This window comes from Lissotriton helveticus, chromosome 2_1, assembly GCF_964261635.1.
Source record: "Lissotriton helveticus chromosome 2_1, aLisHel1.1, whole genome shotgun sequence".
Classification (NCBI taxonomy): domain Eukaryota; kingdom Metazoa; phylum Chordata; class Amphibia; order Caudata; family Salamandridae; genus Lissotriton; species Lissotriton helveticus.
In genome coordinates, this window is record NC_136059.1 from 1,644,964,723 (window position 1) to 1,644,980,436 (window position 15,714).

Genomic DNA, 15,714 nt, shown 5'->3' on the forward strand with positions numbered 1-15,714 from the left:
TATTTTAATAAAAAAATATTGCCATTGTTTTTCTAATGTCCTGGGCATACGCATAGCAATATATGTGCAAATATATGCATTCAACAAACACTGCATATTTGGAACAGTTCCGAAATAAAAAAAAAAAATAGGTTTAGGTTCAGTGGATTGGCAGAGGTTAGTATTTGCAGCAAACACTCCTCACAAACTCACTGTCCCTTAATGAAGCACCTGGAAGTTTTTGTCCCATTCCTATTATGATGCCACAGGCCTTAGAGCAAGGAAAGAGACTGATGTCCTGTGATCAGGTAGAGAGAGACAGCCTGCACTAATCTGCTTTGTGCTCCTATAATTCCTAGGACCCAGTGACACTGCACCAATATTGGCTACACCCAAGTATAAACCTCAGCTTTGCACACAACCAGAGTGCTGTCTTGCCTGTCAGAGGGGAAAGGGGCGTGCCTGCTCTTCTCCACTACAGCCCCGATTAAAGACAGAGAAAAGGGAAGAGAGGGAGGGAGATAGTGATGCATAAAGAGGACGCACTCAAAGGTAAAGAAGATGAAAGAAACTATAGGAAGACAAGAGGAAGGGAATGAGGAAAGGCAACTGAGTGAAGGAGGAGAAAAACTTAGGAGAGGAAGCGAGAGGACAGGCAGGGGAGAGTAAGATGGACAGAGGAGAAAAAGAGGGACTTTCAATAGAGGAATAGATAGCAGGGAAACACGTGCAAGACATGAGAAAGTGGCATGGGAAAAGGTTTACGTATGTGAAATAGACAAAAGGCAAGCGGTGAGATTAATGGGCATGCAAAAGAGGTGTTTCATGGGTAGGAGTAGGGGAGACAGCAGGGGAATGGTGAGAGCAGGTAGAAAGTGAGGGAAAATGTGTGTGGACACCATGTATCACAAAGCGTGAATCAAGAAAACTTTTTTTTTTTGTTGCTTGGTGTTCTAGCTACTCAAATTTAAGTGGTTCACTGTTTGAATAGGAGTTCTGCAAGAATTTTGTAGAGAGGCAGGTAATCTATTCGAATATAGGCACCCCATACGCTTTGCGATTTCCATTTAAATGCTGCCACATACATTTATATGAGTTGGAGACAAGTATAAAATCAGTTTCAAATCAGTTTCAAATGGAAAACATACTTTTTCGAGCAGTTTTATTCTCCTCAATAACTGTGCCACAGCTTCAACCTTCAAAGCAGCTGGTCCTGTACTGTGCTCCTTTCAGTGGCACATTACCACTGCCCCTTCAGTATGCATATGCCTACCTGTGAGTATGTACCCCTGTCTCCATGCTCATGACTGTGTCCATAACTGTCCCAGTGAGTAGGGCTTCAGCGTGAGGCCAGAGCCACATCGGTACCAAAGGACAGTTCAATCTATTGGACATCCTCAAGCATTCAGGACTCCTGAGTCTCACAGGGCCAGCTCAGTGTGTCCTACTTAGGTGGAATCGCTTGCCCTCAATCAGAATGTCATTTGTCGAGTTAATTCATCAACCGCGTTCTCCAACTTTCCCTCTTCTGAACTATCACTCCTCATACTAACTTGCACTGAGGCAATTTCTCTGTTCCCGCAAGATCTGCCAATCTTCTAACTAAAAAGGGATCTTAGTTTATCATTACTCCGGTTTCTTTCACAAATTGCCCATAGTATTAATAATTGAGCATAATGTCAAACTACCAACTATCTTTCATGTGCCATGTGTGAAAGTTACTTTTAAAGTTACCCTTTTGGACATGCATAGACAAAAACTACTCTACAGATGGCAGAACTGTTGCTGTATTATTGTGCACAGATGCACACCAAGAAAATCTCAAATGCTCATCTCCTAACAAATGCCTTCGCCCCAACCAATCCCCGCCCCCTCTGTTTAATTTGGTTAGTACTTGCACTTATTTATTTTTATTTAAAGCACTGGCCACACCCATTTGCCAACCAAATGGTGGGCAAATAGCCTTTGTCCAATGGGACATTTAGGAGCACATGTCCCATAATAAGTGATTAACGCCTGCTTTTACATAGAGCACGCATCCATTGAAATGCCCACTAAATTTGCATTAGCTAAACCGCTTTACTGCTCCACTCATGTAGCGCACAAACAGTGCCTTGCAGAAATTGGATTTCTACGCATATTTGTGCTTTGCGCCAGCAAAGTATCTCGATTTGTTTGATCTTATTAAAATCTTTGTTTCCATCACACCTCAGATTTACAAGGAAATGTTGCCTCATTTGAAGGTTTCTTGCTACTGATACAGGTTGAAATATTTGTAAAGTTTATTTACAAGTATTTAAATGTTGTGTGTTTGATAACATTTCATTTAACATCATGCACCCTTTCCTTTCATATTACTCGAACTGCAAGAAGATTGCCACTTAGTCATTGCAAAATACCTTCGCTTTTCGCTCAAGGAAACGTAACAACCCCCAATCTTGTAAAATAAGCGGCAGTTTGTTAGAAGATGTACTTGACCCCTGTATTTTAACTTGCAGCAAATGCGACAAAATTAAGACTAAAGTAAAGGTTTATTTATTGCTCATTTCCCCCTTCTGGACATGTGCAGGATTAGCCTCGGAGGTGCTGCAGCCCCTCCCTCACCCCTACTTCCTGTGCCTCTGGTGAGCCAAAATTACTTTACGAACAGGAACAGTATTGGGAAAGCTGTAGCAGGAAATGCGCTTTATCTGCACGGTTACGGTTTGCTACAAAGTATTTACCAGTTTGTATTAAAGGCACCAAACGCAGAGGGGACTGCGTCTGGAATAAAGCACATTAATTAAAGAACTGCGTGTCCTGAACCTGTATCCTACACCTACAGGATTCACGTCAAAAATGCTGCCATGCTTCTAACATCTAATAGCAAAATGTGATTTCTGGTAGTTTCTAAAAAGGACACTAGATGGCAGCCAAACACATGTTTTGACATACAGGTTAAGTCAAATGAAATTCTGTAGAAAACAGACGAATACTTAAGTTACTTGTTTGAATAGTATACTACTGTATTGTGGCATTTGTATAGCGCTTACTACCGCTATTTTTAAATTTATCAAGCAAGAGTATACACTCATATCCACCATCGTGGCTTTAGACGATATTGTCCCACCTGCATTTTAGTAAGTGTCTTTTGCACATTGAGAACTGTGCTCTGCTTTCCACCATATGTGCTCATAAAAGACCGTGTTGGCTATAACTCTGTCGTTGTTTGTCCGTTCCTCAATGAAATATATTTGAGTGGTTCCAATTGAAAATTATAACGCCAGAGCAATGCATGCCAGGGGATTTCTGCCATCTTGGTGTAAGAGCCGGGCGTTAAGTGGACCGGGTCTCACCGGTGTTGAGCACCGGCAATTTTTTAAAGGGGGCCTCGAAAGGGGTCTCTATCGGGCTCTGTTATGTGCCCTGGCGGTCCGTTTTTTTCCAGACTGCAGTGATGCCAGGCACATCATGTGCACGTGCTCACTGCTTACTTCTCACTAGTGGAGAAGTTACGGCATTACTTCATGCTAGGTGAGCGTTGTAGGGGAAGGAAAATCCTTTAAAGAGTCATTTTCTCTCTGGATTTCACTTCTCGTTTTGAAACTCAAGAGCAGCAACATTGTCGTGGTGTCACCAGGGCTGTAAGTCAAAGCTTTTTCAATATTAAACACAAGCCATAGTTGCTGCTTATTTGTTTTGCAACTAACAGCTATTGACAAAGCCAATAGTATTGACTTGTTCTAGGTGTAATGTTATTTGTTGTATCGTATATCTGGATGCAATAACAGAAACAGCAAAATACAAGTCGGGTGGCACACTATGCTAAGCACAGGTTTTTAGCTTGCGTGTTTTTAAGCCACCCCCTAATTACATTGGCCACGCCCCTTTGAGAGACCCCCTCCCCCCCCAGTTTTTTCATCCCACTTAAAGCCCTGGGTAAGAGAGATGTGTACTCTGCATGCCCACAGCTGTCCAATCCCCCAGTCGCATCCCCAGGAGTTCAGTGACCGGACCGTGGTACATGGGACTGATGCAATCCAGTCAGAATAGACTGAAAACTGCAGGGACACAGTGGTAGCGTTACTTTTCCTACACTCAGTGGTCTTGTCGCATATACAGCGTCACGCCAACGCCACCTACTCTTTCAAGGTGTGCATACAGCGCACCAAGCGGGGTTTCTCATTCCTGACCCACCGCCAACACCAGTCCCAATTTCGAACCCCTTGTTACAATATCACATGCATCCGTCTCTATTTGATTAAGGTATCTGAGAAAAGACCAAGAGATTTCTGCATATTGGAAAAAACAGAAATAAAACTAGCAACATTAGCATTGAATGTGATACGAACTAGATTTATATTTAAGTCCACACTCTCAGCGTGCACTCCTCATATACTTTGGAACATATGCAGAACCACAAGAATTACGACAAGCGTTGGCAGTGCCGATAGGTCTGGGGTTGCCTGTCATTCTCTTTGCTTTGTCAGTGCTTGAAAAAGCATAAATATATTTTTATCTCGTAAAGTCCACATTCCCAAGAGCACTACTTTGTGTGGGATGGCGCTGCTTGTGAAAGGGAAGAATGCCGTCACTCACAGTAAAGTTAGCCGGTGGCTGAAGTAGGCTGACCCATTGTCCCGTGCAGTATGCTGTCATGGACGGAAGGAAAAAAGGAAATGATACAATAGCAGTGTTGTGGATTAAGATGACTGGCTGAAAGCCTCTATAAAAGTATATTATACAGGTCTTGGCTAGTGCCAGATCTGAGTACCAAAACAAGTTAGAATATTTTTGTTTGTTTGAAGACTGTATATTGGCTAGAGATCCTCTCTAGAGCGCAACCTTACTAATTTTTTTCATGCAGTCTACAAAACAAGTAGGAGAAATAATACAGTTGTCCATGTTTGATCGCACTAATCTGCAGTAGAAATTGAGAAAGGGGCAAGCAAGATCACATAAGTTATGCTTTGAGTAATGCTTAATGGTTAAGGTTTTGTTAATCACAGCTACACATTTCCTGCTGTGGGACTACTTCAAAATTTTACTTTGCTCTAAAAAGAAAACGATAATCAAAATGCAGTTGATTGCTGGTCCGTGGCAAGAAATTAGAGCACTAATAGATTAGGTGTGGTTGTATTTCCCCAGCACAAACCCCTACTTGCTTCCGCACACGGGCAGCAACCATTCCATGCCCCAAACTTCAGCAGGTGCAGACAATTAATGCCACCATGGCTGACTGGTGCTCACTCTCTGCTCCTGCTGACAGGACTACACTTACAGACAACACTGACGCATGGAATTATAGACGGGTAACACTGAAAAACCTTGATTTTTTTTTTTCTTCTGAGGTGTTGTGGGTGACTTCAAATAGACAAGAGCAAAGCTCAAGTTGACTTGGAGATCACTCTGTGCCTCAAGGTGATAAACAGCCCTCTAATTTGCTTTTTACTCACCTATAATTTTGTTACATATGGCCCACAGAATCATTTGCCCCTGCTTTCAACAGCTACGCAGGGACAGAGGAGTAATGAGGGAGCATAACCTGTCCTTCTTGACCAGCATGTGAAAAAAACATACCTTACTTGCCATACTTCCCCCTCCTGCAGCTGTGCTTTCTGTGGAAGCAGACAAGCAGCGAGGCTCTCTGAGAGCCCTGCCAGTATGATCTGAAAGACCTTTATGACACAGGAACAATCTGTAACGAATTTTGTTGATACATCATTGCTGTGAGTTACAAGATTTAGAATCAGATGTAAATGATTGAGCCTTCCTATGGAAGCCATGCATAGCAAACTGATCTCCTCCAAGTCTAGGGAAGCAGCTTCCAGCTGATCAGTGCAAAGATCCTGCTGTACCAGTGGGACAGGCGGCACTACAAGTCCATTGCTGTACCCATTGGCAGTCTGTGCTTGCCACGTTCTTTACAGTAGGACAGTGATGAGATTAGGCCTTTGTGTAAACCTTTACAATAGCCTTACATTACATGTGGACACTTTGTTGCTGAAAACAGATTGCAGACTTACAAAACTAGCTGTGAACCACCATGTAAAGTGCATTACTATTTCCACAAGTCTTGTGTTCTTGTGCAAATCTTGATTCCGTTTGAAACATTCAGATTTTCTCTATTAAGGGACCTATACCTTAAAACCCTATAAACTATGAAAGCAGAGCTATCCAGTACACTTAATTTCAATTTGATCTCCTTTTCCTGGCTTCTTTTGGCACTTTGCAGGTATGTTGTGATGTAACATTGTGGGACACCCCCGCGCCGCACGGCCACCAGCTGCTGCGTGTGCCCCTCCGCTGTGCGCTGCCTCGCTGCCTGTTTTGACTGCATTTGTGCTTGCTTTGGTTTCTCTTGTCTTTGCCCTTGTTTTGCGCTACTTGTAATTTGTGCTTGTATTTTTTCTCCCCTAGTCTTTTTGGCCCGTGTTTAGCGTCTTTTTTCTGGAATTTGTGCCTGTTTCGCCGTCCCCTGTCCTGTTTCCCGCCTCCCTCGCCGCCCCCGCTTCCCGCCACCACTTGCGACCCCGCCCCTTTTTTCCTTGTGTTCCCTCCCCGCTCCCGCCTCCCAGCTGACCCGCCCACCCGCGCACTTGGCCTTAAAAGGCGACCGTGCGGCACAGGTAAGTGTGACCCACTTGTGGGACACCCCCGCGCCGCACGGCCACCAGCTGCTGCGTGTGCCCCTCCGCTGTGCGCTGCCTCGCTGCCTGTTTTGACTGCATTTGTGCTTGCTTTGGTTTCTCTTGTCTTTGCCCTTGTTTTGCGCTACTTGTAATTTGTGCTTGTATTTTTTCTCCCCTAGTCTTTTTGGCCCGTGTTTAGCGTCTTTTTCTGGAATTTGTGCCTGTTTCGCCGTCCCCTGTCCTGTTTCCCGCCTCCCTCGCCGCCCCCGCTTCCCGCCACCACTTGCGACCCCGCCCCTTTTTTTCCTTGTGTTCCCTCCCCGCTCCCGCCTCCCAGCTGACCCGCCCACCCGCGCACTTGGCCTTAAAAGGCGACCGTGCGGCACAGGTAAGTGTGACCCACTTGTGGGACACCCCCGCGCCGCACGGCCACCAGCTGCTGCGTGTGCCCCTCCGCTGTGCGCTGCCTCGCTGCCTGTTTTGACTGCATTTGTGCTTGCTTTGGTTTCTCTTGTCTTTGCCCTTGTTTTGCGCTACTTGTAATTTGTGCTTGTATTTTTTCTCCCCTAGTCTTTTTGGCCCGTGTTTAGCGTCTTTTTTCTGGAATTTGTGCCTGTTTCGCCGTCCCCTGTCCTGTTTCCCGCCTCCCTCGCCGCCCCCGCTTCCCGCCACCACTTGCGACCCCGCCCCTTTTTTCCTTGTGTTCCCTCCCCGCTCCCGCCTCCCAGCTGACCCGCCCACCCGCGCACTTCGCCTTAAATGGCGACCGTGCGCACGCGCAGCGGGCGCGCCGATTGTGCGCCGAAGGCGCGCCAAAGGTAAGCCCGTCTGCGCCCGTCCGCGCCTGGACCGCGCCCAGCGCCAGGACCCCTGGCCCCCACCGACGGAAGCCGACCCGACGAACCTACAGCGCCGCCGACCTCATCGCACTCAACACCGGCCACATCCCAGGATGTCACCGAGCCGCCCCGAAGCACACCCACGGACCCTTCAGCTGCCACGCCTGCAAGTTCTCCTGCATCCGGACCTTCCCTGCACCCGCCAAGCCGAACTCCAGCAGCACCCACCTCAAGTGTATCCTGCTCAACACCCGCTCCGTCCACAGACACGCCGTAGAACTCTGGAACCTGCTCGACACCACCACCCCCGACGTTGCCTTCATCACCGAGACCTGGATGAACGCCTCCTCAGCCCCAGACATCGCCATCGCCATCCCAGAGGGCTACAAGATCACCCGGAGGGACCGAAACGCCAACCAGACGGGAGGAGGCATCGCCATCATCCACAGAGACACCATCCGCATCACTACCAACACCGATGACACCCTCACCACCGCTGAACACCTGCACTTCCAGATCCACACCAACCCGAAGACCACCCTCAGAGGCACCCTGATCTACCGACCCCCGGGACCACGCACACGATTCAGCGAGGACATCGCCGACTTCGTCAGCCCGCACGCTCTCCCCTCCGCCGACTACATCCTCCTGGGGGACCTCAACTTCCACCTGGAGAACAACAACGACCGCAACACCATCAGCCTGCTCGACAACCTCGACAACCTCGGACTCAAGCAACTGGTGACCACCCCCACCCACCTCGCCGGACACACACTCGACGCCGTCTTCTCATCCAGCAAAGACGTCACCTTCAGCCACGCAACAGGACTCCACTGGACGGACCACAGCTGCGTCCACTTCACCTTCAGAAGAACGACGATCCACCACCACCAGCAACAGGTTGCTCGAAGAAGCTGGAACAAGATCACAGCCGACCAGCTCACCGCTTCCCTGAGCCAGCACCCTCCCGCCAACTCAGCGAACCCCAGCCAGGCCGCCGACAACCTCACGAAATGGATCAACGACTGCGCGGACGAACTCGCCCCTCTGAGAACCCCACCCAGCAGATCCTGCAGCAGAAAAACACCATGGTTCACCGACGAACTCAAGAGCTCCAAGAAGAACTGTCGAGCCCTCGAGAAAGCCTGGAGAAGGGAACCAACGACGGACAACATGACCACCCTCAAGCTCGCCACCCGGAAACACCACCAACTGATCCGCGCCACCAAGAAAAATGCATACAAGGACCGGCTGGACAACAACGCACACAACTGCAAGGAACTCTTCAACATCGTGAAAGAGCTATCCAACCCCAACGCCGGAAACAATGACATCACCCCGTCGCAAGAACTCTGCAACTCCCTCGCGTCCTACTTCCACAACAAGATCACGGACATACACAACAGCTTCAACAACCAACCAACGCAAGCCACAACCGCAACGACGCCACCCACCACCACCCTCCGCACCTGGACCCCGATCAGCACCGCAGACACCATCCGCACCATGAACTCCATCCATTCCGGATCTCCGACTGACCCCTGCCCTCACCACGTCTTCAACAAAGCCGACGCTGTCCTCGCACCCCACCTGCGGGACATCATCAACACCTCCTTCGACTCCGCCACCTTCCCTGAGAGCTGGAAGCACGCCGAACTCAGCGCTCTCCTCAAGAAACCCACAGCAGACCCCACCGACCTCAAGAACTACCGTCCCATCTCGCTCCTCCCGTTCCCGGCCAAAGTCATCGAGAAGACCGTCAACAAACAGCTGGCCGCCTTCCTCGAGACGAATGGATCCCTCGACCCCTCACAGTCCGGCTTCCGAGCGAACCACAGCACCGAGACCGCCCTCATCGCCGCCACCGACGACCTTCGAACTCTGATGGACAACGGAGAAACAGCGGCCCTCATCCTCCTGGACCTCTCCGCGGCTTTCGACACTGTCTGCCACCGCACCCTAATACAGCGCCTCAGCAACATCGGAATCCAGGAGAAGGCACTGGAATGGATCACCTCCTTCCTCGACGGAAGAACACAAAGAGTCCGCCTACCACCGTACAAGTCAGAGGCCACCGAAGTCATCTGCGGCGTCCCTCAAGGATCCTCACTGAGCCCCACCCTCTTCAACGTCTACATGAGCCCCCTCGCGGCCATCGCACGCCAACACAACCTCAACATAATCTCCTACGCCGACGACACCCAGCTGATCCTCTCCCTGACCAACGACCCCGCCACCGCCAGAGCCAACCTGCACGAAGGGATGAGAGACGTGGCCGAATGGATGACGACCAGCCGCCTGAAACTGAACTCAGACAAGACGGAGGTCCTCATCCTGGGCTCCACGCCCTCCGCCTGGGACGACTCCTGGTGGCCCCCCGCCCTGGGCACCGCACCCAAACCGACGGACCACGCACGCAACCTGGGCTTCATCCTGGACTCCTCCCTCTCCATGACCAGACAAGTCAACGCCGTCTCCTCGTCATGCTTCAACATCCTGCGCATGCTACGTAAGATCTTCCGGTGGATCCCCACCGAGACGAGGAAGACGGTCACCCAAGCCCTCGTCACCAGCCGACTGGACTACGGCAACGCCCTCTACGCCGGAACCACTGCAAAACTCCAGAAGAGACTCCAGCGGATCCAGAACGCCTCGGCGAGACTCATCCTCGACATCCCCCGACGCAGCCACATCTCCGGACACCTGAGAGATCTGCACTGGCTCCCGGTCAACAAGAGAATCACCTTCCGACTCCTCACCCACGCACACAAAGCCCTACACGACCAAGGCCCGAGCTACCTCAACAACCGGATCAACTTCTACACTCCCAAGCGCCTCCTCAGATCAACCAACCACGCCCTCGCCGCCGTCCCCCGCATCCGAAGAGCGACAACAGGAGGAAGATCCTTCTCCCACCTGGCCGCCAAGACCTGGAACTCACTTCCGACCAATCTGCGCCTGACCCAAGACCACCTCTCCTTCAGGAAGAAGCTCAAGACCTGGCTGTTCGAGCAGTAGCGGCACCCCCCCCCCCTCCCAGCGCCTTGAGACCCTACGGGTGAGTAGTGCGCTCTACAAATGACCTGATTGATTGATTGAACATCTGCGTACATGTATGCCCTCCTGAGTAGTGTATAAAGGAGCAATTTAGATGGCATTAGGGTTCTGTTTACCTACGCTAGGAGACTTTTCAAGTTTGCCTTTTGATGCATAGTTCGGCCTCAGATGGGGGAAGTATGATTAAAGTTCATTGTACCCCCAGGCTTTGGCCTTCTCTGGATTTACAATAATGCTGGTTGGCAGGGCACTGTTGCTGCCCCTCTGCAGCTTCCATGTCGACAATCGTGTGCATCCAGCCACTTTAGCTGCCAGGAGCATAAATATTCAGTTTCAGATACCTTTAAATCTTTGTTTTAATAGTGAAGACATGTGGATCCCCGGGGGCACCGAAGATTATTAATGCTGAGCTGAAACAATAACAAAACAAAAAGGCATGCCTTTGACTAAAGATGAACCATCTGTCCAGCAGCTGAGAGCAGTTATGAGCTATGTTATTAACTCTTTCTGTTCCTCCATCTCTTTCTTCTTTTATTGCTGTGTAGGATATCGTACCTGTGGACGCATCGTATGAAATCAAGGAGCTGTATGTTCCAGAAAACAAGCTGCAGCTGGCCAAAAGCGACGCCGAGGCGCTGCCCACGCTGGATATAAACAAGGTAGTGTCCAGGGAGGTGATGGGTGTCACTTTCTTGCGCGCTGTCCCCATGGGGTGCCTTCAACTATCCACCTTTGCGGAGCGTAAAAGGGTACAGGAAAGTGTTGCATCCAAGATTTAAATGTATGCATGGTTCGCCTGTTTTTTTTAATGGGCTTCTTACTCCCATTTAATCCGATTATGTAAATGTGTTTGTATTTATATAGCGCACTTCTACCCAGAGGTCTCATAGCGCTGTATTCATACCGCTATTGAACCCATCCTGGCTTTCCTGTGAAATGTCCACTCCTGGGCACCCCCAAGGTGAAGCCAGGCATCCAAGCGCTGCTGGGGCCGTTGTGGAGATTAAGCAAGCTATTGCCCAGAGTCACAGAGTGGGACCCATGATTAGACTAGGCACCGAGGCGAGAATTATCAGGTCTGGGGAAATTGAGTCTAAGAGCCGTCGAGGCGGGAATTGAACCCTGGTCCCGGGCCAGACCTCTGCATCAGGGTCTGCCACTCTAACCATTGAGCCACGCTTCTCCTCCATCCTTATTTTTTTTATTTTACAGAGTTTTATATCGCGTAAACTTGACCCGATTCGGGTATCAGATCGATTTACATAGCACCAGTTGCATTACATGAGGACTCATTCATTTTTTTTAGGCACGGGGAGATTACGTGATTTACCCAGAATCACAGGATGTTCAGCGTCATTGCCGAGACTTGAACCCAGTTCCCCAGATTCGTGGTCGACCGCCCTAGCCGTTAGGCCAACTTAATGCAAGCCTGGGTTTTCCCATGAAGATGGTTCTAGAATTCGGGAAAGCTCCTAGGTTTTTGCATAGCTACTTGGCACACGAAGAACTTTAAATTATTATTATTTTTTTAATAAAGCTTATTTGCAGAATGGTAACAGGTTTCTTCTTGCAGTTTTTGTCTGAAGGAACTTTTGAAGACCAATGAGACAATGGGTTCTCTGCAATATTAAATGCCACTGAAGTATTGAACCTGGGCCTTGTCTAAAACCAGCTACATGCCTGTTGTCTGTGCTGTGACACTAGGGAGCCAATGATGTATAGGTTTACCCTGAAGGGGTTCTACATATCTCCACAAGATGGAACTCTTTTTTGAAGATACAGGAAAGCGACACCAGAAATTTGGGCACTGCAAGTGAAAGAATGAATAGCAGTGAGAACCGATGTTGAGAATTGTGTTTATTCCAAAGATAAAGATTCTTAGAGTGAAATGAGCCTCTTTAGATGTGTTTCTGTTGCGAAGTGCTTTATTTAAGGTATTGGGCTCCTCGATTTTTGTAATCCTTCCATCGGAAAAAAAAGACGTTGCCCCTAGTCATATAAAACTCATGCTCAAACAGTCCTCTACCTATGCAGTTCTGTCGCAGGGGGTTTTATCCTTAAATTATGGTCGAAGCAGCATCTGTGGGAATGTAATTTTTGTGGAACACTCGCTTTTATAGCTAAAAAGTTTAAAATCAAGCCCTCACAATGACATCCTACTCTAGAGACTAGAACACTTGTGGTAGGACTGTTGAGGAAAGACTGTGTTAGCAGCTGTTGGCTTTTCACAGTGGCAGGAAATTGTCAACAAAGGCAACCAACCCTGTGTTCAATTGTTGTTTTTTTTAAACCTTTATTTGTACAGAAAGGATATACAAGACTGGGCCTACAACCGATCTGGCCGGCCACAACATGGTAAAACAGTCAAAAATTTCCAAAATAGTAGTCACAGAATCAGAGTAAAATTGTACATTCAATATAGTCGCTAAAAGAGTGGGGGAAGTATGAGGATCTATACGGCCAGCAATCAGGAGTAATATAGGTTAATTTTATAATATAACGATAGGGCGTATGGCAGGCTCAGCGAGAACAAAACAATATCCGGATACCCCGCACAAATCATTAACAGCCAAAGGATAAAGGGCAGCAATGTAGAAATGGCAGTACTATACACATCGGTAGAAGGACAGACGTAGGAAGCACAAATCAATATGCAATCAATAATAACTTAGCGTACCCACCACCCAATAGTACTTGGATACAGAACAGGGGGGCCGGAATAGTAATATCATTAAAACTAGCCCGCCATACTAACCTGGGGAGAAAAAGAAAAGGGGAGGGGAGGAAGAGGGAAAAGGAAGAAAAGAAGGAAAGAAAACACAGATTAAAAGAGGAGGAATGCCGCGTCGGAACAAGCTCCCCATAGCAAGGAACACACAGGGGAACAGGGGAATTGCAACGATGAGGGCATGGGAGTCGCATCGGAAGCAGCAGAACTTTAAGAAGAGGAACAGCGACGTCACATATCCCACCCAATCATACCACGGGAGGCAAAGGATAGACGCGGCACCCCCATAAAGAGATACAAAAGGGCCATAGAACTGAAAAAAATAAAACAACAAAAAAGACCCAACCCACCCATCCCACCCAGCACCCCTGCAGAAGGCTACGGCCTATCCTTCAAACAGCGCGCCTGTCGCCCTAAACCAGAACCCGAAATATAGTGGAGATAAGAGAGAAAAGAAGCAGAAGACAAAAAAAGACACGGAAGCAAAATAGTAAATAGGAGGGAGGAGCATGAGATCAGAAATAAATACGGTCGGCTACAGCCCTCCACCCAACCATACATTACAGTACATGTGTACCAGAACGATATAGACTCGAGCACAATAAAACTTTCAGAGAGGTTTCTCATAGCACTATGAATATGGGCAACTCCGCCATGAATTCGTATACCAATAATCTATCGGGGGCCATGCATCTCACCCCCAATCCCTTCTTCACTGCATTTACCACCCACCAAATAACAGCCTGAAGCGTGCAATACGATGCGAGGCAAGCACACAAATGAAAAAGAATACGATACAGATGCTGGTCAGAAAGGTCAATAAAAAAGCAAGTGAATAAAAAGTCAAGTAAGCAATCCAAATATATCAGCAACAGCAACAGGGGCAATAAAAAACAGGAGTGCAGTCTCGTCGTTCGAAAAGGCAGGAGTATACTGGCAAAATAGAAACAAGACCTCATCAAGGTAAAAACAAGCAGCAGTCCGCCATCTTTCTCAGGCACCCGGGGATGACCGGGCCCTCGCACAGTGTCCAAGTCTCCAGTTTCCGAACATCGAACAGGAGGTTCTGAAGCCGCCGATGTACAAATCCGTTGGTGGATAGCAGCACCATATTTCGAAGCCATCGAGGGGGGTGAGGCAATGATATCACCGAGGCAAGAGGGGACCTTGGAGGAGCGTTCACCCAAGATGGCGGTGGATCGGGACAAGTCCTCAGGAGCACCGGGGGCCAAGGTCGCGTGTAAAGATCTCAAGGCAGCAAGAACGTCGCCGATCGTAGGCTCACGTCCACATGGCCATATTTCCGCGCAATCTAGCAACCGGAGATCGCCATCAGGAGGAAATCCACAGCTCCAAACTGCGGCAGCCATTTTGTAAATTTAACCCCTTCTTCACTCTCCGCCACCCCCAGAGCAGTCCACAGATGTAGGCCTTTACAGATGTCTGGGGGGGTCCCGGCAATGACCACCGCGGTGCAGAAAAGAGAGCCCCACCAAGCGGAAGGTCGCCTATGCTCGAGCCGGCGCTCCTCAAAAGTATAGCTCGAGCGCGAGGGTCCAGGGTCGATGGACGGAGCGGCGGCGGGGAAACCCCTTCACACGGTTAGTCCATGGAGCACCGCGCCCCGCACCAGCCTCACGGCCGTCAAGGCAGGCCCGGTTCAGGATCACCGGGGATTTCTCACAGTGGCTCTCTCTCGTGGTGCAGTCTCTCGGCCGGGGCCAACGGTCACCACAACGCCAGGCCGGATCCAATAGGCGAAGCCCCGGTCTCAGCTCCACAAAGGCCCCGGTCTCCGCGAGAGGGCACAACTCCGGATCCACCGCAAGTCGGAGCCTCCAGGTCAGATGGTGAGTGGGAGCGAAGTGTTGCGTTTCTCTTTCTTCTAAAATGTATCGTCTCTGGGCAGGATATGTAGCAGGATATGTGAGTCAGGCCAGAGGGCTGACGGAGCCGAGCTACAAGGCGACCATTTCGCTCGCGAGCTTGGCTCCTCCCCCTGTGTTCAATTGTTAATGTTCATTTCAGGAAGCCTGTGGGCCAGATGTGCTCGGGTCCTTAAGAACGGCATTCATAGTGTCGCTATTTGAAGGCTGATTGCTGTTTTAGCCACTTGTGGTCATTCAGCGTTGAAACTTACATTTAAATGCACCTACAACATCAGTTGTGTGTATGTGCTACACACCTTAAACCCAACGCTGCTGCAATAGAATCTTCCACTTATCTATCCCTGCGGGGACCAGAAGTAAGGATTTGAGTTTGGCTGTCCTGAAAGCAGTGATTAAAGATAAAGAATGAGTTTGGGTACAGCCCCTTGGTAAAGGTCTAAAATCCCTATACTGCAGGTCAAACCTCACAATAAAAGGGCAGATTCCACATGTATCCCTTATTCTTAATATGTTCTTTGCCCTCCCTGTCTTTTGTCCCATCAGTACGTCCCTTCAAATTTGCCTAGGGCACCCCTCAACACATGTGATCTTCTCCATGCCTAAGCATACCA

The 15,714-nt window shown here is 49.0% G+C and overlaps 1 protein-coding gene across 2 annotated transcripts in view; it reads left to right on the forward strand.

Moving 5' to 3' along the window:
* The window catches only part of PAPSS1 (3'-phosphoadenosine 5'-phosphosulfate synthase 1), a 266,540-nt gene that overhangs the window by 98,664 nt on the left and 152,162 nt on the right, over nucleotides 1-15,714 (forward strand). For both annotated transcript variants that reach the window (XM_078676598.1, XM_078676599.1), the window contains exon 6: nucleotides 11,032-11,145. In XM_078676598.1, coding sequence (XP_078532724.1) covers nucleotides 11,032-11,145 — 114 coding nt within the window. The remainder of the gene's footprint in view (nucleotides 1-11,031; nucleotides 11,146-15,714) is intronic.